Consider the following 27,272-nt stretch of genomic DNA (forward strand, 5'->3'; position numbering starts at 1 on the left):
ATAAGGCAGTACAACCACTCTAGTGTGGGCACAGTTACTCTTGTATAAAGATGCCTTCTATTGCTATAGCTTGTTTTCCCCCTTCCTCTATGGGAATAGGATGTATTGATGTAAAGCACCTTCATACTGGTGCAAATGCATCTACACTGGGGTTGTACCAGTGTAACTATTCTGGTAGAGAAATTACACCCCCAAGCAACATAGTTATACCAGTACGAACACTGTATAGGTCAGGTCTGAGGGACTGAGATGCTCAATTCCCATTAAAAGCTTAGTGACCTGTACTAAGCCCCCTAGGAGACTGAAAAACCCACCTTCCATCCCTAAGGAACTGCTTTCTATTTATTACACCTCACCCTGCTAATTTCTTATAACATAAACTTTTTTTTTTTGCTCTGCAATATCAAATATATATTAATTCAGGTCTGCAGAAACTCCATTAGGAGCATTAAAGTCCAGGCCCATCCTTTGATTAGTCAGAGCCGTCTGAGGCTGAATAATTAGAAGTTTTCCTTTCATCTTTAATACTTGATTAATCAATAGGAAGAAATCTTCCTGAGTGACTACTCTATTTACTTCAGTTATTCCCCTGCCCCCCATCCCACCTCCAATCCTCGGTGCCACAGTTGACTTGGCAGGATTTTTACAACCGTATTTTTCTTTCTCAGTTGACACCAGAAGAAAAGGACTCTGCTGTGTGCTCTATTGAATTAGCTTTCTTTTTGCTTTTCCTCCATGGCACGAGAGTGAATAACGTTCCTGTAGCGTGCAGTGCCTGGCTATAAAGATCTTGGCTTTGAGATATTGCAGCTTGATTGTTCAGAGTGGTATTGAATTATTGTGGATCATAGTAGAGAAGTGTGGTTTGGTTTTGGTTTGGTTTTTCTTCCTTCCCTGCTTAATTTGAAAGTCTCTTAGGAATCCTCCTTTACTTTCTCTACCTAATGGACTGCTCCAGTTAAAGGCCCATCAGCCTCTCTAATTCCTAGGGCTTTGTAACCGCACTCTTTAAACTCACTGCTAGGCCAGGACATTCCAGGGTCAGATTACCAAACATGGATGCAATTTACGAGCCTGAAAAAAATTTGCCTTCAGCAGTTGCAGATGGAAAATCCCTGATTCATGCCAATGAACTAACTGCAGACCTGAAGTACCTGATTTGCATACACGTGATCGGATATGGATTTGGGGACACAGGCCAAATTGTTCAGGCTAGATTTTCTAATGTTATGTTCCTGAATCAATATTTGCTGCCTGATTCTGCTCTTACACTGATGTAAGTCAAGAGTAACTCTGCAACTGCTTTGGACTCCAGTATCCATTTTACACTGATGTGAGTGAGAGGAGAAGCAGGCGTTTTAGCTGCTGAATAAGTGACCTCGCTTTCAAAGAGATTGAGCAATCAGCATCTCCCATTGACTTCGATGCTCAGCACCTTTGAAATGATATGCCAGGGTCCTCAAATGCGGGTGACTGGTGGACACACTGCTTTCTATGCAACATGCCTCACACCCAAAAGGAAACAAATCAGTAGCTTTAAATGGTCTCCCCTCCCCCCCCCTTAATGCTTGTTGTTACTAGCTTAAATGATATGTAAATAGTAATACTCCTGCAGAATTTCAGTTTCCCACAGCAGCTCCAGAAAAAGGGTCTGACAATATGTGAGGGTTTTTTTAATAATTCTCTTGGGTCAACTCTGGCAAGATGTGCATGAAGACTCGAGGATACAATTTGCTTACCCAGCCAGCAGCCTTGATCATGTAAAAGCAAGGCCAGTCGCAGTAACATTAAGAATCACCCTCCTGCTACCAGGAATGAAAACTGCCAACCTGGAAACCAAACAGAAAATAAATAACAAAGTCAGACCTAAGCTGAATCACTTACGCTGTGATTGGAAGACTTAGACCAGTGGTTCTCAGACTTTTGCATTGGTAACCCCTTTCACACAGCAAACCTATGAGTGTGACCCACCCCCTTAGAAATTAAAAAACACTTTTTTTTTTTTTTTTTTTATTTAACACTATTATAAATGCTGGAGGCAAAGCGGGTTTTGGGGTGGAGACTGACAGTTTGTGACCCCCACATAATAACTTTGTGACCCCCTGAGGAATCATGACCCCCAGTTTGAGAACCCATGATGTAGACTGTTCATCAAGCTTTGGCAGCCTATCGTGGGGCGGGGACTTCTGAGATGAGAGCGCAGTGCTCAACTCCAGAAAAGACAGCAAAAGCCTTCTAGCCAGAAGCTAAATTTGAAGGTCCAGTAGTAAATATCTAAGGAGCTCAATGGTGTAGGAACCCTTTAGGAGTCCCTCAGCAACCGTAGCCAGAAGACAGGCCCAACCCGTAGGGTCCAGTTGGTCTTTGCAAACATTGCTTGCCCTTGGATTCATCCGTGCCCCCACCTAATCTTAATTTCCATAGTGGAATATGGGTAAAAAGATCGGTGATAGCTCAGCCTATTGAAAGCTCTCAATTATCACCAGTTCCTTGCATTGCACCCATAAACAAGGACCTTGTATTAGGTGTTCATGACAGCTAACACCACTCCAGTGTCCGTTCCAGTTGTGCAGTTGTTCAAGGGTATCCTTAGTAGATCACACTTCAGTGATATAACCTGAGAAGTGACACAGGCACAGATGGACTTTACATGTTAGTTACACTAGTGCAAACTGTGTTGGAAAGATCCCCATTAAATTTTCAGCTATGCTATAAAAAACAGAATTTAACATAGATCTTGCAATAATGAGCCTTGATTCTGTAACACAAAAATTTCAGCGACTTCTGTTTTTACATTAGACTTGCTATTATTCATGTAACTTAACTTACCTTTTTAGTCTCTTAGTAGAAGAATGTTTAACAAAACCTTTAGAGCAAAAATTTTAGTTATTTAAAGTTTGATCAGATTTTAAATAGATTTCTTCCCCTTCCCCCTTGTGTTGTAGAGATTTAGGTGTAGTTTTTCCAAAGCACAGATGGCAAAGAAGTACTAAACTCTCTGTGAAAGTCAGCAGGAGTTGGGTGCCTGACTGCTATTTGTAGCTTTGAAAATCTCTCCCTTATTTATCTTCTAGGAGAAGATTTTTATCGGTTAGGAGAGTAACAGATCTGTCACAATAGCCTAAAGAAAACGGGGGTTATAGAATCCATCCCATGCAATATAATGGAAGATGCAGCTAGCACTAAGCATTGTGTGTTTGTTTGGCAATTGATTGTCCTGTCACATGTGGAACCCAAGACATGTGGAAGGCTTGATGATGAGGATGAAATTTGCTTACCCAAGAAGCAGCCTTATTAATTCATGTGGAAGACTGCGTGTACTTTGGCTACTGTGTTTGTACAGATAATGGAATGAGACCCTGAGATCTCCATCGTAACTTTTCCCCTGTAAATGCTTCTGTCTCTCTTCATGATCTTTCCAATTTAAGCTTAGTTATCTGACCATGCTGGTTTCTCCCACAACCAATAAGTGACCTCCGTTCCGCTCCAATGAAGTAACTTTCCTGTCTGAAATAAAAACTAGCATTTAGCTTGAATTATTTTATTGCTTGGATGGAGGGCATATCACTAGAGAGGCTGAAGAGCAGGGAGCTCTGCCTTTCTAGGCACACCTACCATTGAACTGCAGCTGCCCAAGATCAGTGCACTGGAAGTAGTCTAAGCTAAAACACCATTTCCTTCTGTTTATGTATTTTTCTTTGGCGTCTGTGGTCAAAAATGCATCCTGGTGAAGTTATTCTAAAGAGTTTGAATTCACGAACCTGTTTTGTGCTGGATGATCTTGATGTCAAGAATCTGAGCTTGTGGTTTATTCATAAGCATGTTATTTTAAAGAAACTGCCCTAATCTAACTGTCAGAGAGACGCACCTCTTTAATATAGCAGCGCTTCCTGCTGCTTAAAGCAGAACCATAGATCAGTCTACATAGAGGTCAATGAGCATTTAATAACTTGCTAAGCAGCCCTCACTCCGTCCCCAACCTGCACGTATTGGCTTTCACCGCTACTGTTACCATGCTTCATCTCACAATCCTTACATTTAGGACTGAGTACAACATAAAATAGAAACTATGGGTTGGGCTGTTCAAATGCACCCACATGCTTGAAAGCTACTAAGTCACTTGGGAGCTTTTGAAAATCTCACTCCGTCTATATTTTCAATTAGAACAAACAGGACTGCGCAATCACATTCCTTGTGAACTTCCTTTGCCTGCTCCCTACCCTGTACGTGTTTTGTCTAGCTTAGATTGTAAACCCTACTCTGAAGGGATGTAGTCCTCTTAAAAGATGTCAGCATTCATAAGAACGTAGCACTTCAGTGACCATGCTGACCAATCAAAGTTGGCAGTGAAAGAAACAAGAAATTAAAAACAGGCAACAAGTTATGGCAAAGAACCACTGAAGTTTTTCATCAAATTTTACATGGAAAAATTTTAAACTTGATGGGGGTGTGGGGAAGATGAGAATAGCTTAACTTTTTAGGAAATGGGGAAGGCCTTTTTCCATCTAAAAAACCCAAGTTTTTGTTCGAAAAATGTTCTCCGGCTCTCTAAAATTCCAAGCGTTCTCTCAGGAGACAGCTACCCAGTGACTAGAGGCTCACTAACAACACTCACATCCCACAATAATCAGCAGAAGATGTTTCAATGAGTCAGTTCGTGGTTGCATGTCTGCTAAAATTATTGCCATATGGCTGACCAAAGAGAGAGCCTTTTGCATGTGAGGGTTAAATGGATGATCCCTTTTGGGGTTGGGGGGTGGAAATGAAAGAGGAACACATTTCACTAAAGAAACATGGGGGTGGAACAGAAATGCATTTAAGAGGTCGGGGTGGTGATGGAGGAGAGTGGTTTCAAACAATTCCAGGTTGCTTTCAGAAAGTTTGAGTGTCCGACTAGAGACCCTCGTCTGGAAATCAGGCCCCTGGAAGGTGTGTCTCAAATATGAATAACTAAAATTGCAGATCTAATTTAAAAAATACCAAACTTTGTAATTTTAACTCTTGTGCTGTGCAAGGCTTGTACAGTGATTAAGAAAATGAGCCGAATTTTACAGGAAATGTAAAAGCTAAAATGAGAAATAGGGCCCAAACCAAACTCCCGGATCTGAATACCACAAATGGGGCCTGATCCATAATTCTCCACAGTTGTGTGTGCCAGGTTGATTTCTAGGTACATGCAACTTAAGCCAGCTTTACTGTCTGCCCATGCTAACCAGGTACCTTAGCACTGTCTCTGGCAGTTGCCAAAATGAAGTCCTATTCAGCAATGGAAATAATGGGCATTCCGTTGCCAAGAACTCGACATCCGATTTTAAAATATATTTGGTATCCGGGGAAAAAAAAAGATTGGTAACTGGAAAAGCTGTATAAACCCAAGTTAGATCTGTGAGGCTTGGCTTTGTAGTGTTTTAATATTTTTCTTTAGCCACCTAAGGCATTTGTGTATGCAGTTTTAGTAATAATTAATGGAAATAGTATGCCTAACTCTTTTGGGTGGGTTTGACGATCTGTGTCCTTCTTTTTATATGATGATTCTAATATAACCAAATAGCTTTCTAATATAGGAAGAGTTAGGGAAAGGTTCATGAGCTTTAAACTGTTTTACAGTTCATGGGTTTATAGATATATTTTATTTATTTATTTTTAATGCTATTGCAAGACTTGGCTTGTTTTTGTTGTGGTGACTTCCTGGAGGCAACATAGCCTGGTATTCTAGAGCAAAGCAGTGGGGGTTAGAACACTTTCTCTTCCACTGAATTGTTGTGTGACCTTGGTCAAGTCACTTAGGGCCCCGAGTTCAGCGAAGTACTTAAGCACATGCTTACATACTTACTCAATTAGGGTCTTAACCTCTGTAGGTGTCATTTTAGTTCTAAGTAAAATGGATCAGTTAAATACTTCAGTGAAGTGCTTTGAGATCCTTGTTTGGAGGGCGCTGTATAAGCAGGATGCGTGTTCCTGCATAGAGCCATGCTAATATGAACTAACAGAGTGTAATGTAAGATGATTGGTCCCTCAGATGAGCAGCTGTTTAATGTCTTTGATTTTTTTTTCCTTTCTTTCTTTCTGCTTCCTTCCTTTCTTCTTCCTTTTCTGCTTAACCCAGAAAAACTGATTGAGGGTCTCAAATCTCCTGAGCCTGCGCTTCTGCTCCCTGATATCCTGCCTCTAGCTGACCCCTTCGGTTGCACCTCTGATGCTGTGAATGGTAAAATAACAAACTGTAATTTGTATGGCATGTTGTGCTCCTGCATGTTTATACGATAACTGTGCATGTTTATGCTGCCCGGCTAGGATAGGCGAAAGGTAGGCCAGCAGCTATCGCAAAACGCACCTTGCTTAGAAGAGAGTATGTGCAAAGAGACGAATTTGCCTCTCAAGGCACCATACCTCTTGACTCCAGGGGGAGTCACTGCTGAACAGCTCAGCACTGCTTTAAACTCTTGAGGTTTACCATATTGTCATCAATAATGTGGCAGAGCTGTGACAGTGTGGTGTCTGGGGAGGGGATTCTTTGAGCCGTGTGTAGAGAGAGGATAATGTGCTGGGTGAGGGGAATGGATGTAGGGACTCTGAACAAGGATGGGTGGTTAGGGAACTAGCCTTGGATTCAGGAGATCTGTGTTCAAGTCCCTGCCCTGCCACCGAGTTCCGTGTGACCTAGGGCAAGTCACTTAGCCTCTCTGGATCTCAGTTTCCCATCTGTAATATGAGGATAATAGCACTGCCCTGCTTCAGGGTGTGTGTGAGGATAAATACATTAAAGATTGAGAGGCACTCGGATACTTGGGTATTTATATGTCCCCTATTACCAAAGAGAGATGGAATTTTAATGGATGATTTCTTAGCAAAAACTTAAGACTAATAACTTTTAGGCTCTGGGTTATTCCTGAGTGGTCTGTTTCAGTGATTTGCTGTTATACGAACCCGAGTATAATATCAAGCTGCCACATTCCTGCCAGTCTAGCTGACCTATGTATTAAAGAGGTAATTAAAGATTCAGACAACTGCCTTGTCCGCTTCAACCTGTGCTGTATTTGGTAAACTAACTTCTCCCTTCTCTCTGCTCTGATCTCGGGTGCATTCTGAAAGGAAAAGATGACATACCTGTTGAGAGTCTCATACCTGGCCTGGAGGCTCCACTGCCCCAGCACCTCACCTCCCAGACCGACTCAGTTACTTCCAACAGAACAGGTTGGTGAGATGCCACAAACTGAAATGGGGGGATAGCGTTAGGGTGGTCTGTAGGACCTCTTTATAGTGAATAGGAAGACCTTCTCCACTGGACTAAACTGTTCTGTCTCTCCTCCCCCTAACCTCACCTGCAGTTTAAATTGACCATGTGTTTATAAAGCTAATTTCAGCCGGTTCCTTAAAGATCACTGTTAGCCCACGGGAGAAGAATCTTAAGGAAGCAGTAAGTACCCTTTTTTTGTTCCAGAGCAGATGTTACAATGGACTGACAAGTGCTGCTCCTATGAGGATGACACATACATAAAATAATTTTGTTTGTTTGTTCTGGTATATATGACTAGAGAGGCTTCTGGATCTTGAGGGTGTAGAAGTGTGGGTATGTCTACACTGCAATCAGAGATGTGAACTTCAGCATGTGTGGATGTGTTCTAACTAGCTCAAGTGCCAATGGCAGTTAAGCACTGGGAGCGCAGGCTAGCTGCTGAGTGCAAGCCCACTCAGGACCCTGACTATGCAGTGGAGTAGCTAGCCTGTGCTTGCAAGCTAACTAGATCAAAGCTAACTCGGGTATCCCTACGCATGTGGCAATCACCTTCCCCCCCCACCCCCAATTGCTGAGTAGACAGACCATGTCTCTATGGTTTGTTAATCCATTAATGTCTCTTTAACACACTAGAATAAAAAGTCGTATCCCGATCCCCCAATTAGCTTCCCTTAAAATCATGTGTTTCTAGTTATAGACATTTGTTAGTGGTGTGTTGCCAATATGAATATGAAACTTCCCTGGTAATTTCCAGTTTACTGCTGAGATCTCCTGTGGCTGTTATGAATGCCAGTCTTCAGTGTCACCTGTACACCTCTACCCTGATATAACGCTGTCCTCGGGAGCCAAAAAATCTTACCGCGTTATAAGTGAAATCGCGTTATATTGAACTTGCTTTGATCCACCGGAGTGCGCAGCCCCACCCGCCCCGGAGCGCTGCTTTACCGCGTTATATCCGAATTCGTGTTATATCGGGTCACGTTATATCGGGGTAGAGATGTATTTTGTCTGTGTTCTGTAATTGGCAATTCATCCCTCTTCCTTACCCCATAAGCCCTGATCCTGAAAATTGCTCCTACGGGTGGATCCTTATATCTTCTCAGAGCCCCACTGACTTCAACAGGGCGTTCAGCACTTCGCAGGATAGGCCCCAGCTGACAGCGTCCCAATGTGCCACAGGAGACCAGTAGCTTTAAGATATCTGAAAGGTTACTTAACGTTTCTTTTACACAGAAATGAATGGTGTGTAGTCTGATCTATGGCTGACAAGCCTCTTCAGATACTTGAGCTCAGCTACTTATTTATCTCAGAAAGGTTGTCAGCTGCATCTAAAATATCAGGCTTGCTTCCCTGAAACCATGGGTTCAAATCCTCCTATAAGCAACTCTCTCCTTCTTTGCAAAGTAAATACCATAGTCTGTATGTCTTTCCAACAAGACATTAAACCAGGCCAACAATTGTAAAAGCCTCCTCATTCCAGTCTTGACTTAAACAATATCCAAAGATCCATCAGGGGTTTTTTTGCGAGAGGGGAGGGACTCGCTCTTCTCTTGGCTAATGTCTAGCCCATTCCACTATGCAAGATTCTGACTTGGCTGCTACTTTCGCAGCTCCAGAGGTGGCTGCTGTCCTGCGGTGAATCTGGTTTTCTGCATGTAGGTGGTTAAAACACTTTTTGGGATCCTTCACTGCTCTCTCTAATGGTGGGAAATTTTCCCCGCCAGAATAATGTTAGATGTGGCTACATGCAGGATCTGCAAACTGCCCTTTCAGTACTAACTGGATGGTAACAGGAGTGTGACAGTATTAATCTAACAGTCTTGTGTGTGTGCTGTTTAATGCTGTCGTTGCTGTGGCCTGATGGCTGTTAATCTGGACAGACTCGCTCACTGGGGAAGATTCTCTACTTGACTGCTCTCTGCTTTCTAACCCCGCTGCTGACCTCTTGGACGAGTTTGCTCCTATAGCTATTTCAGCTCAAGCTCACAAAGGTAACCTGCCACTGGGTGTTTTTTGTCATACCTGTACGTGATGTTGTAGGGTCAGATGCTCAGCAGGTGTAACTCAAAATCAGTGGAATTATGCTGATTTATACCAACTGGTGATCTGACCCATATTCTTTACTGGGCCCTGTTGCCTTGTCCCATGACGTGGTAACACTTGTAATGTACAGTGTAGGCTTTAATACTGGGGGCATCAAATTACCAACAGAAAATATGAAAACCGTTCAGCATGATTCTGCAAACAAATGCACTTAAGACTTACTTGCTGTATATTTTTTGCGTGTACATGTGTGTAATAGTATTTGCCTTAATGCTCCAGTATTCATAGGTTGGTTTGTTTGTTTGTTTGTTTGTTTATTTAAGGCCAGCAGGGATTACTGCATAATCATCTTCTCTGACCACGTGTGCTTTTGAAACCCTGTGCTTCCCATCTCGAAGAGCCATTGTTTGATTTGTCTGTAGCATAAGTCCTCTGTGACTTGCCAGATTTCAGGAACATGTCCTCTTCCCTGAAGCGTTTAGCTAGAAAAAGCCCGTGAACCAAGTCACACTAATTACAGAAGTGACTAGGTGTTCAAGTGTAATGTACAAACCAAAAAGTTTAGTGGGGTATACTTGTGGGAGGTGGGCTGGGGAACCTGAACTGCAGAGTAACAATGGGCTAACGTGTTGTGGCTATGAAGAATTGCAGTTCTGGAGGTTGGCCTGAGCATTGTCTAGTGGCTAACGAACATGCCTTGGCATAGGAGATCCGGGTTCTGTTTCCAGCTCTGCTCTTGTTGTGTTGTGCAAGACCTTGCATGTTTCACTTACCATCTGTGCTAGGATCTGAATATACTTGAGGCTTGATTTCCCCCCCACGCACACCCCCACCCCGCAAAGTTGCTCACCATCCACCACTCCAGTGAAGTCAGTGGGGGTGAAAATTAGGTCCTCGGTGTATTTGGATCTGGACTGTTTCACCATCACTCATTAGTTCAGAGCTTCAAGCACAGGTTTTAAGATGTACTTTTCCTGCTGTGATCTTCCAGTTTCCTGCTCTGTGCTGAAGTGATCACCGTAACATCTCCAGCTATTAGAAAAATGCCAGGCAATGAGTAATATGCAAATAAAATGTGGAGTGTATCTTGGATGGTAAATACCTCTACAGGGGTTTTTCCTTCATTTTAATGCATTGAAAAGACAGGCCCAAAGAGCGAAATACTAACCTGGATTTGACCTCTGGGTGTCTGTTCACACTGAGATTTGTTTAGCTCAATTGATAAGCATCCCTATGGCAACAGAAAATGTTCAGTCCCTAGAGGAAGTGCAGTAGAAATAGTCTGTAATCAATTTTTACAGTCAATGGCATTTTAAAATGAGATTGCATTTTTCATAAAGCTTTTGGGTTTAAACAAACAATTCTCCTAATTACTCATTGCAACAGTAAACTTCCCTGCCACTTTATTCTGAGTAAATGGCTTGAAATGTATGTTCACTGGCTATTATTCTGTGATGGAACTCAGCAAAATGGAAGCTCAAAATGTTGGACTTCAATAAGAAATGAGAGAATGAATTGAGACTTCTGCCTGATTTCCCACTATTTCTATTGCCTTGAGGGCAAACGTGGAAATCTCACTTTCCCTTTCAAGGTTATTGGACACATAAGGTTTATATCTTTTTCCAAAACTCTTGTCTGTGGCTTTTCTACAAAATCTTTATTATTATTTATTATAGCTCTGGATGATCTCCTTATCCATATAGCTGTCCGATCCTTTTTTTAATTAATTCTTTGCTTCAGTGAATCCCGTGGCAATAAGTTGAACTGGCTAATTGTGCACTGTGTGCAAAAGAATAATCAGCCTGTGGAACTCAATGCCGCAAGATATTATTGATACTACAGACATGCCTTAATCACGTCAGCTATTGGCTCTTGGGAATTTTGATAAATGTAGAAAGATTTTAAAAAATGGGGTGGATGCTTATATCAATAACAATAATATACAGAGATGAGTTGATTTTCTCTCCAAACCGCTGTATCTTATTCAGCAAGTTACACTAGAGAATTCAAATGTATTGCTAGGTTATATTGTGTTTCTTAGGCTGTAAATTAGAACCCCTCAAGACTTGGTTGTCATTACTTTGCATTTACTCAACAAAAAACTGAATCCCGGATGTGTGGGATGGGAAAGACTGTGACAGAATAGTGTATGTTTATTACTATAAATAGCTTGAAACAGTGAGCTGAAGAGAAAATGCATCTCTTAACGAAACCCATCCAAAAGTATATACTTGCTTGCATTTGTCTCATCTTGAGAAGATGCCTAAAATGAGTGCAAGTTTCAACAATCTTCCCTTAATGCCTACAGATGTAGATGGCTAAATGTATTACAAACTTCTGTTGTCTCAAAGCTATCAACAATTATGGATAGAGCTGAAAAGAACATTGGTTGGCTCAAAAAGGTGCTCAGCTATTTGTCTGATTGCTGAAGAACACTACTTCTAAGCCAAGCCATAAAGCCTACTTGCATGATCCTGGCTTGTCTGCATGTTCATTCTGTAGAAACATGTGGTTTTCCCCTTTATACTCCTAAGAGCCAGGTGTTTTCACAGGGTTTCCTTCACCTGCACGGCCAAAATCTAGTAGGATATTTATCAACTTCATCTAAAGGGATTTTTTTGTATGAGTGGGAGAATGCTTCTGGTCAACAGAACCTATTTACTCATATTCCCTGAGCCATAGCGAGGGAATATGCTTCACATAGGGTCTGAGGACCAGATTTTCCAAGGTACTTAGTTACTTAAAGAAGCAGAGAGGCATTTAGTGGGATTTTCAAAAAATCCCTAAGAAGTTTAGGCATCTAATTCCCATTGATTTCAAGCCCCTATTTGCCTTCTTTCCCACGGGCAATAACTCATGTATTGGCTCATCTGATTAATCGGTCTTGGACCTTTTGTACACCTCCCTTGTGCCAGGCTGCCATCTTTCTCCTCAAAATCTCCCTTTATATATGTGGTCCCATGACCAAAGAGGTAGACTGTTTGCTGGAACTGTACTGGTGTTTGAGAATAAGAACATAAGATGCAAAAGAATATTTTCATTCCTGTTTCCTTCGCCCCCTGCCCCCCTATCCTTGCTGGCCATGCAGTGTGCCAGTGTAACCTCAAACCATGTTTTCTAGCATAGCTAGGAAAGGTACTAACTGCTAAAGCATTGGGTTGGCCAAATTTTATGTTGGTTCTCATTAATTGGTTCAGCTGAGTATGTGCGTGTATGTTTTGGGTTTGGTTTTTATTTTTTTGCTTTTGAGTTTGACTCTTCACCTATTATCTTCTTATAGACTTAGCAACTTTATTTCAACTTTTTATTTAAACTCTTACTTTTTAACCACTTAAAAAAAAACAACCCTAACATTTTTGGCAATTCTAACATGCTTTTTTTGCTATCTTTGCTTCTTTACCTGCGTTTCTCCTTTACACTGCAGAAGATACTAATCTGATATCAGGCTTTGATGTTCCTGAGGGCTCTGAAAAGGTGGCAGAAGATGAGTTTGACCCTATCCCAGTGTTGATATCCAAAAATTCACAAGGTAAGCGAGGATTTTTAAAAAGAACACACATGATGGCAACCAGTTTATTGGGCAGTCATGCTAAGCCGTACACATAAATTACACGGAAACCATATCTCCTTAGTTATCAGTGAGCCTAATTCTCCTCTGGCTTATGCCAGATTGTCTTGCTCCATTCTTTCAGGTTACTCCTGATTTTCAAACATGGGGGGTGGGGGGAAAGGAGAATCGGGCCCAATGAGATAGGATAATACAATACTGAGAAGGATTCATTCACCACTTGGTCACAATGCCATTCACTCAAATTTGGCCTGGCTGCCCCACCGTCATGAATTAGAAGGCTTACTCTGCCCCATGAAGGCCTTATTGTGTGTAAATCTTGGCGGTGGCTGCTACCTTGTCTCCCTCACCAATAGAAGTCCGTCCATAAAAGATATATTGCCTGACCCACCTTGTCTCCTCTAATATCCTTGCCATTGACACGGCTATAACAACACTGCATACCATAGTACCCGTAACATAGAATAGCTTAGCTCAGCTTAAAGTTGCTTTCTCTGGTTGTTCTTTCTTTGCTTGTGCTTGAACATCTGAAACTAACCTGTGTGTGTCCTGTGCAATACTGAATTCCTATCTCTCACCCTTTCAGGTGGGCATTCTAGAAACAACAGTGGAAGCTCTGAATCCAGTCTTCCCAACCTAGCCAGGTCTTTACTGCTGGTGGATCAGCTCATAGACCTGTAGCAGTGACCCAGTAGCAGATGCAGTTTCTGTAACGTACCTTATCTACATTTTCATTTCCAGAGGAGTTAACCTTCAGGTTTTTTTGGGTTTTATTTAAAAAAAAAAAAAAAAAAAAAAAAAAAAAATCTGCAAACAGAAGGAGACAACCCCCTATGTTCCCATCTCCCGGCCCAGGAACGGATTCTATTTCTGTCCCACCTATTCCCATAGTCCGTCCTTCAGCTCATCCCTGGTACAATCTGCTATGGTTCCTTATGCACCTGTCTTGGCTAGCATATGTCTAAAGGAAACACTACTCCTCATTATCCACTCTGCTGAGACTTACACATAGCTCCACCGAAAGCTTAACTGTAAATGAATTAGTTAATTGTAGTCTATGTATGATCCTTGCTAGAAATGGCATACAACGGATATTTCTTTTTCCTTAGGCTAGAGTGCTAACATATGTGTTTAACCTTAGAGGGGAGAAGGGAGGATTTCCGACAAATGGGCAAAAGGAAAGGACACAAAATCACTAGCGCTATTCATCTCCTAGGTAGGAGACAAATTAGGAGAAGATGGTTTTTAAATTGGCAATATATGCTTCAGAGGGGGGAAAAAAAATAAATTGGGTATTGCTGCAGTGGAGCTGCACGGTAAATATGGTGATCATGTAAATTGAGAGGGTTTTCCACACCCCCTCTAAAATGATCCAGCTCACGAACAGATTGTGCTTTCTCAAAAAAGAACCCCAAATGTTAATGATAGAAAAAGGACCCCAAGTGAAATATTTCAAAAATTGAGAACCAAATACATGCGAGTATGGCTGTAGTGTCTTTATACTGAATGAACTGTTAGCCGAAAAGGGCAATGTGGCAGCAGCGGATGTATTTTCCTGTTATTTTTGTGTGCGTGCGTGTATGTATGTGTTTTTAGATTAAAAAAACAAGCTGTAAATTGTGTACAAACCAAATTGTCCAACAGTTGTTTTTTCTTAACCTGGGTTTTAGTCAAACGTCTCGTATCTGTTCTGGGTTTTCCTCTTTTCCCTTGTAACTACATATAGTGCAACATAGTTAAGTATGGAACCATTTTTCAGTAGACAAGTTACTGTAAACTTTATTCAGATCTTCAGTCTTTGTAGAACAAGCATGCACTCTCCTCAAACAGTTGGAAATGAGTGCTGACAAGCTAGATACAATTTGATGGCATTTACCTTTTTCTTTTTACCTTGACATGCTTAGTTTGTCAACTAACTGGATACGCTAAACTTGTTTTCATTGGCTTATGATCTTAAAGTCCAGCATTCCTATCATATATTTGAAAATTCTTCCTGAATAAAAGGACTCTTCCTCTGTAGTGGAATAATTACTAGCTTACTGCTAACCTTGTGTATGTGTATGTAGCTGTATTAGTACAAGTGCAGACTCTCATGTGCGAAAGTATGAATGACTAAATTATAGATGTATTGACCTCTCCCTGAGAGGGAAAGACATTAAAGTCTGTGAGCATTTCTCTCCTATTTCCAGTTTCACCACTATTCCCCCCCCACCAACATTTAGTTTAACAAATTCTGTAAATAGAACTAACCATCAATTGTCTGCTCTCCGTTAATCTTCTTTTAAAATCTACACTTCATAATAAAAGTATTGCTTAAATGTGTTGTATCATTACATGTGTAATACTGCACTTTCCAGAAGAAGCTTTACATGAGAGAGCTATGGAAATGATCTTAGTAAAATTGTCAATAGAATTTTATTTTTATTTTTTGTTTGTTTGTTTTTTATTCCTAAAGCAGGCAAATTGGACTGGAGAACATGAAAAAGCTTTAGATAGAAAGTTATTGTATAGCCAGATACTGAAAATACATGAAAAGAGAATGGATTTAAAAAAAAAAAAGTAATCATCTACTGTATATTAGAAACCAAGAGATTTCTGTGAATTAAAGTACTTTTAAAGAATGTTTAAGATTTTAAATCTAATAGTTTGTTCAAGTGTTCTGGAATCAACATTATAAAAGCACTGGGTTGTTTTGGAATGATGCTATTAAATAAGCAGAGGTGTATGTTCTTTTTATTGTTTTTAAAATAGCTATTCATGGATCTGGGAGGGAAATGCAATACAATGGAAGCATAATCCTTTATAAAGGTGTATGATTTAGACCCAGCTCATAAGAAAAGACTTGACACTGATTGTTAAAGAAATGTTACAGAAGAGATGTGTGGAATGGAAAATGCAAGAGAAGTATGAAGACTTCAGTTTCTTTAAAGGAGATGGGGGATTAATTTTAAAAACTGCTAAAATGAGGGAGGGATAGCTCAATGGTTTGAGCATTGGCCTGCTAAACCCAGGGTTGTGAGTTCAATGCTTGAGGGGGCCATTTAGGGATCTGGGGCAAAAATCTGTCAGGGACGGTACTTGGTCCTGTTGTGAAGGCAGGGGACTGACCTCAATGACCTTTCAAGGTGCCTTCTAGTTCTGTGAGATAGGTATATCTCTATTTTTAAAAAAAATGGTTTTAGCCTGCAAACATTAGGTTCACGTGGTGTAAACTGCTCAATTGGGAAGAAGTTGTGTGAAAATTGCTAGCAAGAAGGAAAGGCACAGAGTGAACTGTCATCCAGTTTCTATGCCAAAGAATTTGGCATAAGAATACAAGTTTACTAACCACCATAAAGATGTTCTATTATAATCATGAAAACAAGAAGGGGGACAAGTCAAATGCTTATCTATCCCCTCCAAGGTTTGTTCCTCCATCTGTTGTCCCCAAATGGGTAGAAATCTATGCTGAGTGAAGTGACACAAGATGATTCTCCTTTTTCTGCTAGTACGTTGTTGATTCATATACTGATGAAGGAACCATCACATCCCAATGTCCTTGGGTCACTAGTGCAGTTCTTGACATTGGTTTCCTTGGTACCTTAATGGATGCGCCTACAGGATTTTATACTTTCAAATGTAGCCACCATACAAAAGTCAGTGCAACTCCCCTTTCAAGGCAGAGATAGGACTTTGCAATCTTCGTTATCACATCAGGAGCAGGATTTATTTGTGGACTTCCAAGTTACTGCACAAACTGGTGAACAGTTAAACTTTGAGCCCCACAAAACAATTGATCAAAATGGATGCGAGTGTCTTCAAGTGGCAAAGGTGACTGGGTCAGAGCTTCTGGGCTCTATTACGACACATTGCAAGGTGCATGTGATCGTTCCAGCAAATCCCAGCTATTGTGTGGAGGGGACTTCTACTGATGATCCTGCTACCGTTTAAAAAACCTATTTTAACCCCCATCCCCCTTCTCCACAACCAGCCAGGAGCTAGCTCTGCCTAAAATGGTTTTTCCATAAAGCCATTTGAAAAGGCTGCATCACTGAAATACAAGATCAGATGAGAACGGGGGGCCCAGGTGAGCTTAGAAAGTTGAGGGGTGCACTGGCAAACCCCAGATGTGGAGCCTGTAAGCCACAGACCTCAAAGAGGGACACAAACATGGGATAAAGCACAAACATTCATGACTTGGAATTAATTTTCTTCAGCGGCATTTTCGGTTAAAAAAAAATTTCCTGGTTTTTGTTTTTTTGTTTTAAATTGTGGAAGGAATTTATAAGAAATCAGCCTTGGGTGTGGCAAATCTGGGTGTAAAAGGAAGGGATGTTTTGAGAGATGTGGGATGGAAATAATCGATCCAAATTAATCATGTAGCAACTTTGCATCAAAGTGTGGGCACTGCATGCTACAACCACTTCATCCGAGCAGAAAACTGAGTTTTGGAATAATGAGGTAGGAACTGTTCCTTATAGATGGAGGCCAGCTGTTTCACACATGGGATTAAATTCACTTGTGTGCAAAGGGCATGCACAAATCTTGTGCACCACATAAGCCCTCTTATATTTTATTTATTTTTTTTTTTTAAAAGGACTGGAGTGGTGCATAGGCCTTGTGCTAGTCTGCTCCACCATACTAAATCAGCCGGGTATTCCTCTGAAGCAATCACAAACCATTCTTTAAACCTGAACTATGTGTATCTGAGGAGTCTAATTGTCTCAGCTTTATCTAAAAAGAAGATTTATTCACAATCTGAGTAAGCTTTATTCTCCACTACTAGGGTCACTTAAACATGTATGAAGTGGGAATAAAACTCTACCTAATCAGAATGTTTTATACCTGCTTTTACTCACTCTGCAGGGGAATAAATGGCTGCACAAGATGCCAAACAGAGGAGACACAAATCATTATCTTTGGGGTAGTGTGGCCTAGAGGATACAGCAATGGACTGGTCCTCAGAAGAGCTGGAGTCTATTCCCAGCTCTGCCACTGGCTTGCTGGGTGACCCTGGTCAACTCACTTCACCCCTCTGTGCCTAAGCTTCTCCATGTTTAAAATGGGGAGGAAATGGTACTGGCTTCTTTCTGTAAAGTGCTTTGAGATCTATAGATCAAAAGTGCTATGTATGAGCTAGATATTTATTATGATTACTGCTCCCTTATTTTTAACCTCGACGGGCATTCGAGTACAAGGAAAGAATACACCATCTCCTCAATGAAGGTGAATAAGGGAAGCATTGATCACTTTTTATTTATTTTATTTTTTATTTTTTTTTAAGATCACAAACAAACCTAGCCAATAGCCATATGTTCCAGCTATTGTATTAGTTTTACCCAGTCAACATCAGATGATAGGATCTTTATGGCTTTGTCTAGATAAAATGTTTGGTACAAAACAGCAGAATTACTGCATTGAAAGGCAACTTCAACTCCGGCAATACCTGTATTCTTTCAAAGGTTCTAATTGTAGGGCCTGATCCAGTGTCCTTTTAAAGTCAATGAAAAGTTTCCCATTGACTTGAGGCAAAAGCTGTTCAGTGTATTTTTTTTTGTTTTCTTGCGTTAATTATTCTAGTAGCTTGCAATCACTGCACAATGTTCATAAAAAGAAGAAAACCGTTCAAGTGTTGATATATTCTAACCTGTAACAAGCTGTCTCTTCCCTCTCACCCGCTATAAACATTAAGGTTATTACAGGCTTTATATGTTGCTAATCTATGCAAACTAAAGTCTCAAAGCAGCAGTTATCACATAGAGGGGTTTTGTTTTGTTTTTGTCTATACTTACTGTAGCAACGTGAACTACATCTGTTTATTGTGAGTATTCTACACTGCGGCATTGTGCAGATCCTGATCTATCCCAGGATGTATATTTTTAATATATACCTTCTGTCTGAAGAAGGTAAAGCAAGTCTATGTTCTCGGGGAGTGTTTTTCTTTAATACAATGTTTGAGTCTAAAAATTTCTACCAAGTATTGTATACAAGGGGGGAAAAAGTTATCTAATCCAAGTTCTATCTTATGTAAACATCTTAAGGAATAAAGTCTTCAACTATTACTAGTGAGCATGCTTAGAAATATTCTAACTTTACAAGTTTGGACCATCTTTCTGATTGGATAACTGAAGGGCAACTGCCCGTTGGCAGTGTTAATATTTCTTGGCATGCTAAAGTGTTAGAGTATCCTCTCCCAACAAAGAGAGGTTGTGTGCATCCCCTTCTTGCACAACTTTATCGAGGTTGGCAACTGGGCCTATAGGTGATGCCAAAAAACCGATGTGTGGAGATTGTGGCTGTTCTGTGTGTTCATAAAAGGCAACCAAGCATCTTGTTTAGCTTGCTTACCGACAGTGTGATTGGAAACAGTGCCATGAAATAGGGTTTCAAAGCTAGTAGCACGGTCGTAATTTTACTAAGCCTGCCCTTTACATTCTAACCACAGCTATTTGTGGAATGGCCCTTTCCACCCTTCACCCATGACCTAGAATGAAATGGCTGGTACCCTTTGAAAATAGAAATCGCCTTCCCTTGAGTGCATCAGTCACATTGGTCTCTCTTTGACCTGGGATGGGAACTGTTGGACCGTCCATGTTGGACACTATCTATAGGAGCTAACTTAAAGGATCCACTTGCACTTACGTTTACATTGCATGCTCCTCCAGACTAATCAACGCAAAACCTGGGGCTTGGGCCGAATATGACTGTCTTCATGTTCCTGTCACAGGGTTGCTTGTTAACTTTTACACCACCTTCATGCAGACCTTGAGCACTTCAGAGTCTGTAACTTTATCCTATCTCCCTATTTTTTTTTTAACTCACTTATATAAAAACTATTTATCTGTAAGAACAAACCCATTGGCCTACTGCCCCTGTCCAAAAGGGGACACACCTAAATATTTCTAAAAAGCTTGGCAGTTTAGTTAGTTATGGGACTGGTGCACTAGCTACTCTTGTAACTAATCCTTTACTCTTCTCTTAGTGAAATGCACTGAGAGAACCAGAGAATTTAGAACGTGGGCCTGGATCCTTCATCAATGTTGAATCCATTGTGGAGTGGAGTGATTGTGTGTGGGTTTTTTTTTGTTTTTGTTTTTTTGTTAAAAGGGTACTGCTACAAAATTCTCACTTTCTTCCTTCAGGAAAAGATGCCGGAAAATTTCCCTTGGTGACTAATGACGGTAGAACTTTGTCCTTCTCTATTAATATTGCCCTCACAACTAAAATGTTAATTACCTTGTAAAAGCATTGAACCATCAGAAGTTACACTGAGGGGTGGCTGGCCCCTCTCGTGGACAGTGCTGACCCAACTAAGCAAAGGTGACACCTCAGACTTGCATACCTTGCTGCATTTCTGCTCATCTTTCTTTGTCATATGATAGCAATATGCTAAAATACAGTGGCTGGCCATTTAAAAAAATAGCTAGTATCAGAGGAACGTTAGCTCCTCATGGTGTAGGGGAGCCAAGTTTCCCCCACTTGTAGTTAGAATAGGAAACAAGTGTGGTAGCATAGATACTGGTGTGGTAACCATTGGCAAATGTTAAGATTCTGATGGCAATCACTGTACACTTGAATAGAACTCCACTTTTGTCGACACATGGCGTCTCAAGTGGCACACCTATACACACTTGTTTGTCTTGAAAATCTTTAGTATGCTCTAATTCTTGTAGTACCTTCCAGCAACTATTACGTAGGCTCGGGGTGAAACTGGCCCCTGTGCAAGAGGCCAGCACAAGATCTAGGCACAGTGTAAGCACTGTTTTGGGCACTGAAGTCTTGCTAAATGATGATGCAGAGGCCTTTGACCTGATCTTCTGCAGGGGGTGAATTTCTGTCCCGAATGTCCAAGGCCATCCACACTTAAGCCTAAGTGTGAGGTATTGACAAGTGGAAGGCGCAGTGGCTACCCAGAAGAGCATCTACATCCCTTGCATGCATCTCTGCAGGATGTAGACCTAGCGCAGAGCCACTGGTCTGGCATGGGCTGAAAGCTGGCCACGTGCACAAACTGCGGCTGCCCTGACAGTCCATAGTTTGGAATACTGCACAGAACAGCTGCTTTGCCGGGCTGAAGCTAACAACAAGGGCAGAGAGCAGAATGTCATGGAACAAATTATGCTAACTTCAGAACCTTGGCAATGTAACTATCCGGTGCTGTCTCCATATTCTGTTCAGATGGATGCTGCTACTGTCCTTAACTGATTGGGGCTTAAATTAGATTGAACCTGTTTTCCCTCCTATCTCTATCTTTTTATAGATCATACTCTGTACACCATGATTGTAGATACAAGCTTATTATGCAGATAACACTGTAGGAAAAATCATAATTCAGGTAAAATGATTTGTCTAGTGAAATAGTGGTCTACAAAAATATTGAATAGTTTGCATTATAACATTAATTACAGCGAATTCGCATGTATGTTACATCTGTGATGATGCATGCTCATGATCCTCTTTTCTCCCCCCCTCCCTTCCTTATTTTCCTGTACCACATCATGTTCCAATGTGAGGCTTCTGCAAGTCTTGGTCTTTGTCAGTTGCTGTTTTAAATCACACAATACCACCCAGCGTGGGCACTCAGTAAATATATAGTCAACCTCTTGAAAGGAGAAAAAAAAAAATCTATATAGATAATTAGACTTTTTTGTTACTGTAGTCAAACTGAGATTAGTATTTAAGTTTAAATCATTCCTGACAGCATACGCTTCAGAGAAGGTAGACAGTATTTTTGTACAGTATCTTATAAAATGCTCACCTATATCTACACTGCTTTACTTTACAGTGTAATGTATTTTAAGTGAATAGTTTCCCAATAAATAATCGTTTGGATGTCTATCTGAGTATTGTCTTTAATTATGAGAAATTGGTGTAATATATTATGTGTTTTATGCCTGAAGTTCAGTGTGTATGTTTACATATTTTATATATGCAGAGGATGGGGGTGGGTGATCATGCAAGTTTGCAAAACTGCGAGATGTGTTTTGCTTAAAGCAAAAGGAAGTGTAAGTGCATTTTTCTGTCCTATTGCTCGATGAATATCACTTACCAAAACCCAAATATTTTTGTCTGGAATCTATACTGCTTTAGTTTTTCATGTGCCTTTTTCCTATCCTCTTGCTAACATGAGTCCAATGACATACTTCTAACCTGCTAATAGTTCTTTGAAGGTAAGATATCTTGTATTCTGATAACTGTCTGTGTGATTCATAAGGCAAAAACAAGCCAACTCTTGAGCTTCTATAACTAGAGAACTGCAGGATAGTAAGCCTCCACTTCTTCCTTATTAGTAATATCTTACTAACACCTAGAACCAAGCTAGTCCATTAGAAGCGTGTTAGATATTTCATTTGTAATCATTATATAGGGTTGTTTAAATTTAACTGTGACTGTTTTGCAATGGCTTGAGTACCATTGTGAAAATTACTGGATTTGATACAAAATCCTGTAGGATACCTTGCTAAAGGAAACACGTTTTATTTCTTTTAAAACACCTACTACTTTCACAGTAAGGGACGCCAGTGTGTGTATTTTACGTGCCCTCAGTGCAATGCCACTTTTTTCTGTGAGCCAGCTCCCAGAAATAAAAATTAAATCTTTAAAAAATGCCAAACAATATACAGTAGAACCCCTATTTTATGAACTAATTTGGAATTGAGGCATTCATAAAATCCAAGAGTTCATAAAATTGAAGATCTCAACTTTGCAAGAGGTATGGTGCATAAGTTGCAGTGTGGTGCACCACATTCTTGGTTTTTCTTTCTTGTTCTTCAAGCCACTGCAAAGTGATTTGCAAGGCACTGAACACATCAGAATGTGAATGATGTCAACTTGTTCTTCACTGACATTTTTTGTGTTATGATTTTTGCCCTCCCCATCAGAAAGATGGTTCATATAAGAAGTCATTTGTAAGATTGGATTTGTAAAATCGAGATTCTACTCCACTGCTATTTGCAAGTAGGGGGCTGTTATGTCAATAGGCAGTGTTGATTATACTGAGACCTGTCCATTCACTGGTACTTCACGCTAGACAGCAGTTTTCCGAAATGAAAACCCACGTAGGTTGTGGTTCTTGTGAGTGATCTATAGAAAAGATCCTTGTAGAACGATGTCAGGAGGGAATGTTGAATTGGAACGTCTGAGTATCTAACATCTTCCATTTCTTTTTAACATGTTGTACTTGTGGTGTCCTTACTTGTGAGGAAGTGCTTAATTTTTTTCCAGTTTGTGTGCTTTGAATGCCTTGCCTGATCTTAATTTTATTTTATTTTCCCATTTTCCATGTGTGGCAGTTTAAATCTGAACATCATAACATTTCTGATATGGTTAAGTTTCTTTTGTGTTTGACTACATGAATCTAGCCCATTGAGTAATGCTCTTGTTTTGTTCTTATAGGTTTGCAGAGGGAACAAGTTGTATATCCTGTCCTAACCACTGAGCACAGTAAACTGTCTGCTGCTACTGATGGACTTCCTCTGTACAAAGGCCAGCCTGAAATGCTTGAGGTGAAAACTCAGCACAATTCAGAATCTGATTACTTCGCAAGAGATGGGCCTTCAAGCAACAGTTCTTTCCACAGCAGTGAGGGAGAGGGGACAGACCATGAGGTGGACATCTTGGATTGTAGTGGGTCCAGGCCTTTACTTATGGACTCAGAAGAAGAAGAGGAGTCCAGTAAGTTGCAATCGACACTCAAGGAAAGATTTGTGGCTTCCAGAGAAGATTCCAAGCCCCAGCCTTCCCAGAGCAGCATGGGGAAAGCTCTGTTTACAGCCTTTCAGCAGCACTCCGGAGAAATTTTCAATGAGCCAGATGTCTTTGCCACGGCTCCTTTCCGAAGCTCAAGATTAGTGCATGATGAGTTGGACATCTTTACCAAAGCTCCCTTCATCTCCAAGAGCAATGTGCCTGTCAGGCAGCCAGAAGAGGCAGATGTATTCCTAAGTGCCCCTTTCACAAAAAAGAAAAGCTTGGAAGAGTTGACTTCTCATAACGTTTCTAAGGAGCCTCACATTCAAGCCTCTTTCCTAGGTCAAACTGGTGATGTCCAACATGTAGATAACTCCAAGTTCCAAAACTTGGATACAGGAACATGTGGATTGTCTGTCTCATCTAGAGCTCAGTACTCTGGGGTAGGGTTTATTCAGCCAGCCAACCTTCCGTCTCATTCCATAAGACCAGTGGAGACCCAAGAAGGCATTCCTCCCAAAGGTACATTTAAAGAACTTGGTGGCATTCCTAATGATAAAAACCAAGGACATGCACTTCCCCAAGAAGCCGTCTTGGGTTCAATGGTTAGTAAGCCTTTCCGTCCACAGTCTCTATCAAAGTATTCCCGTCACTACAGTCCGGAAGATGGGCAGGGTCTGGAAGTCCAACCTATAGCAGCATACAAAGTGGTTTCTCAGACCAACAAACAGGCTATTGCAGGATCTGTCTCTATTGCTTCTCTGTCTTCCAGGACTAAAGAGCTACCCAGTGTTGACCCATTTGCTTCAGCACCCTTTCCTTCCAAATCAGGAAAGCAAAAGCCTTAAACAGTCTGAGAGAAAGGGGGAATGTGCATTTCTCACAGGACCTTCAATCTCTTAGTCAAAACGAGCAACCATAGCAATATTTTTTTGTTGTTGTTGTTCAAAACTCCAGTTGCGGTGATATTTAGTTAAACCATTTTAAGTTATGTTAGATAGTTTCAGGATATTGAATTCCAGGCTCTCGAGTTTTTTCCCATCCTTTTTTAGTGGCTATTTCCCCCCAATACTTTTTAGATTCTTATTTAAACCAGTAATATTCCATATTTTCTGGCTTCAGTGGGGGGAAATCCATTTGGGATAAAATGAATTACCATTGATACTAGCATACAGTTAGGATGCCAGAGCAAATCAATCAGGACAAGCTAATGCTCTGGAGAAGAAATGAGTTTGAAGTAGAAAGGCTGTCATGATTTTTTTTTCTTCTTACCAAGGGGAATTGTGGAAGAGACCAATGTCATCACAAAGCCAGGAGCTGTAGATTGGCAACTTGATGAGGGTGGGGTGTGTGTGTGTGTGTATCATATGCACGTGGAGTAAAATTGACACATGCCACTAGTCTACCACAAGACCTATGCACCATGGAAGTCCTCTTTTAAGTATTGCATAGGCCTTGTGCTGGTCTTCTCGCCTATAAGCAGTTTTCCCTCATTGCGGATGTAATAGGCAATTTTCACTGTCTGCAGGTAAAATACATGAAAATGTGTATCTTTCTATGGGCCTGATCCAAAACTGGTTGAAGTCAATGGAAAGACTTCAAGGAGCTTTGGATCAGCTCTTTGGGATCAGGTCCCAGGTACATATGGATGGAAGTATTGGCAAAGCAATCTTTCAGACACATTCTTCCTCTCACATTTGGCTACACTCCAGAAATACCAGGATCCTACTGTGTTACTAAGGAAAAGGACAGTTGCTTAGTATTTATAATATAATTTAAAATGTTAGTGTATCACATTTGAGTGTAGAGGAAAATGTAGTTGTTGTTTAGTGTGGAAGTTAACTGTGATATTTGTCATGTGTTACTGTTGGTGGCTGAGCAGGAGTATAGTTGACCTCCTTAGGAATTGTTAGTCTGCCCCCGTGTCTTTTCGCAAAGGAAGGAAAAAGGCAAGTATCCTTAATTAATAAGCGTGCATATTTAATGGCAAGTACCAGGTAACAAAACAGTCGCTGCCAAATCTGTTGTTTTTCAAGCTATTTCACCCCAGAAAACACTTCTAAATGTCAGACTATAGGGATGCTTTTGGCTGCTGATCATTAATAGTGCTGCCCTTTTTTAAATGTCATCTGGCATATCCAGAGAAGCCACTTTCCTAGTGGACATCCTAGTGGACATCTCTGGAAGGTCTCCATGACTCTCATTTTCTAAGGACCTGATCCAATGTCCATTTGAAGTCAATGGAGACAGTCCTGTTGACGCCAGTAGTTTCTGGAGCCAGCTCTTAAGAGCGTAGCTATGACTTTGTTCCCGATTTAATTTGACAACTTAATAATAAATGACCTAGAGCAGGGGTTGGCAACGTTTGGCATGCGGCTCGCCAGGCTAAGCACCCTGGTGGGCCGGGCCAGTTTATTTATCTGCTGACGCGGCAGGTTTGGACGATCGCGGCCCCCATTGGCTGCGGTTCGCCATCCTGGGCCAATGGGGGCGGCGGGAAGCCACGGCCAGTACATCCCTCGCCCGTGCCGCTTCTCGCCGCCCCCATTGGCCCAGGATGGCGAACCACGGCCAGTGGGGGCCGCGATCATCTGAACCTGCCACGTCAGCAGGTAAATAAACTGGCAGGGCCCGCCAGGGTGCTTACCCTGGCGAGCCGCATGTCAAACATTGCTGACCCCTGACCTAGAGCTTTGCACTGAAAACTAAGGGGAAATTCTGCCCTTGGTTACACTCGCAACATCTCCTTGAATTCTCTGGGCTTACACAGGGGAAATCTTAGGGTAGTGTTGGTTTGCCGAGGTTTTAAAAGTTTGTAAATAAATGGTGTGGGACTGGTGTTTAGGTTCTGCCATCTTACAAGATGAGCATGTGCTCCTAGAAACTGTTACCTTTAGCTTTATTGAATGGAGTATGTAGCGGGGGTTCTCCTCTCTCACTGGTGTCAATCAGGGCATGACTTGTAAATCCAGCAGTCTCTCATGAGTGTAAAGCTGGTGTAACTGAGTGTAGAATCGGGTCCAGTCTCTTAAACACAAGACTTCCAGTCTCACGGGGAAACTGCTTTGCAAAAACTCAGACCTATGACGTTGAGCTCCCAGGTACCCAAATAGCTGGTCAAGGAACATAGAAGGCACATTGAAATTACATATGAGCAGATCTTTGCTATGCAAAGCAAAACATTTAGTCCTACAGCTCACTGTTAACATCACAGCCAGGAGAGAGAATTAGAACAAACTTGTCTGCCACCAAATGGGAGAGGATTAATGAAACGCTGTTCCTCTTCCTTTGCCCAACCCATACTGCAGTCAGTGACACGAGTCACATTTTGCTGGTGGACTGGTGCAGTTCTGACTTCAACGGGGCTGTACGAATGTAACCAAGGGTAAAGAACTTGATCTGATATGCTTAATACTCAGGTAGGGGAGGGAAGAATACTTGAAAATAGGAGCATAGATAGCTGGCGGTTTGTGACACGGTTAGCCTAGCTCAGGTTAAGTAGAACCCCTTTTTTAAAAGGTGGGCAACTTCCTGCTGCTTGTCCGTTGCGTTTCAAGTTAGATTTTTGTAGCTGTGTGGTGGCAGCGGACCCTGTCAGCCATCCTAGAAAACGGAAGTACTGTAAACCCGTTTCTAAGTTTCTTGGAAATAACATTTTTTCCCAACTAAACTGAGGATATAGTTTGTGTGTGGGTGGCTTGGTTGGTTGGTTTAAAAAAAAAAAAAACTTATCAAATGCGTTACTGCTGGAATAGA

At 41.2% G+C, this 27,272-nt stretch overlaps 1 protein-coding gene across 1 annotated transcript in view; it reads left to right on the forward strand.

Annotated features, from left to right (window-relative positions):
- The window catches only part of AAK1 (AP2 associated kinase 1), a gene marked incomplete at its 3' end in the record, with an annotated part of 138,264 nt that extends 113,948 nt beyond the window's left edge, over positions 1 to 24,316 (forward strand). The window contains 5 exon segments of the mRNA XM_034761770.1: positions 6,107 to 6,208; positions 7,093 to 7,194; positions 9,118 to 9,228; positions 12,705 to 12,809; positions 23,223 to 24,316. Of these exon segments, the coding sequence (XP_034617661.1) occupies positions 6,107 to 6,208; positions 7,093 to 7,194; positions 9,118 to 9,228; positions 12,705 to 12,809; positions 23,223 to 24,316 (1,514 nt within the window).
- Between the last annotated feature and the right edge of the window lie 2,956 nt (positions 24,317 to 27,272).

The sequence above is a fragment of the Trachemys scripta genome, chromosome 2, assembly GCF_013100865.1.
Source record: "Trachemys scripta elegans isolate TJP31775 chromosome 2, CAS_Tse_1.0, whole genome shotgun sequence".
In the NCBI taxonomy this organism is placed as follows: Eukaryota; Metazoa; Chordata; order Testudines; family Emydidae; genus Trachemys; species Trachemys scripta.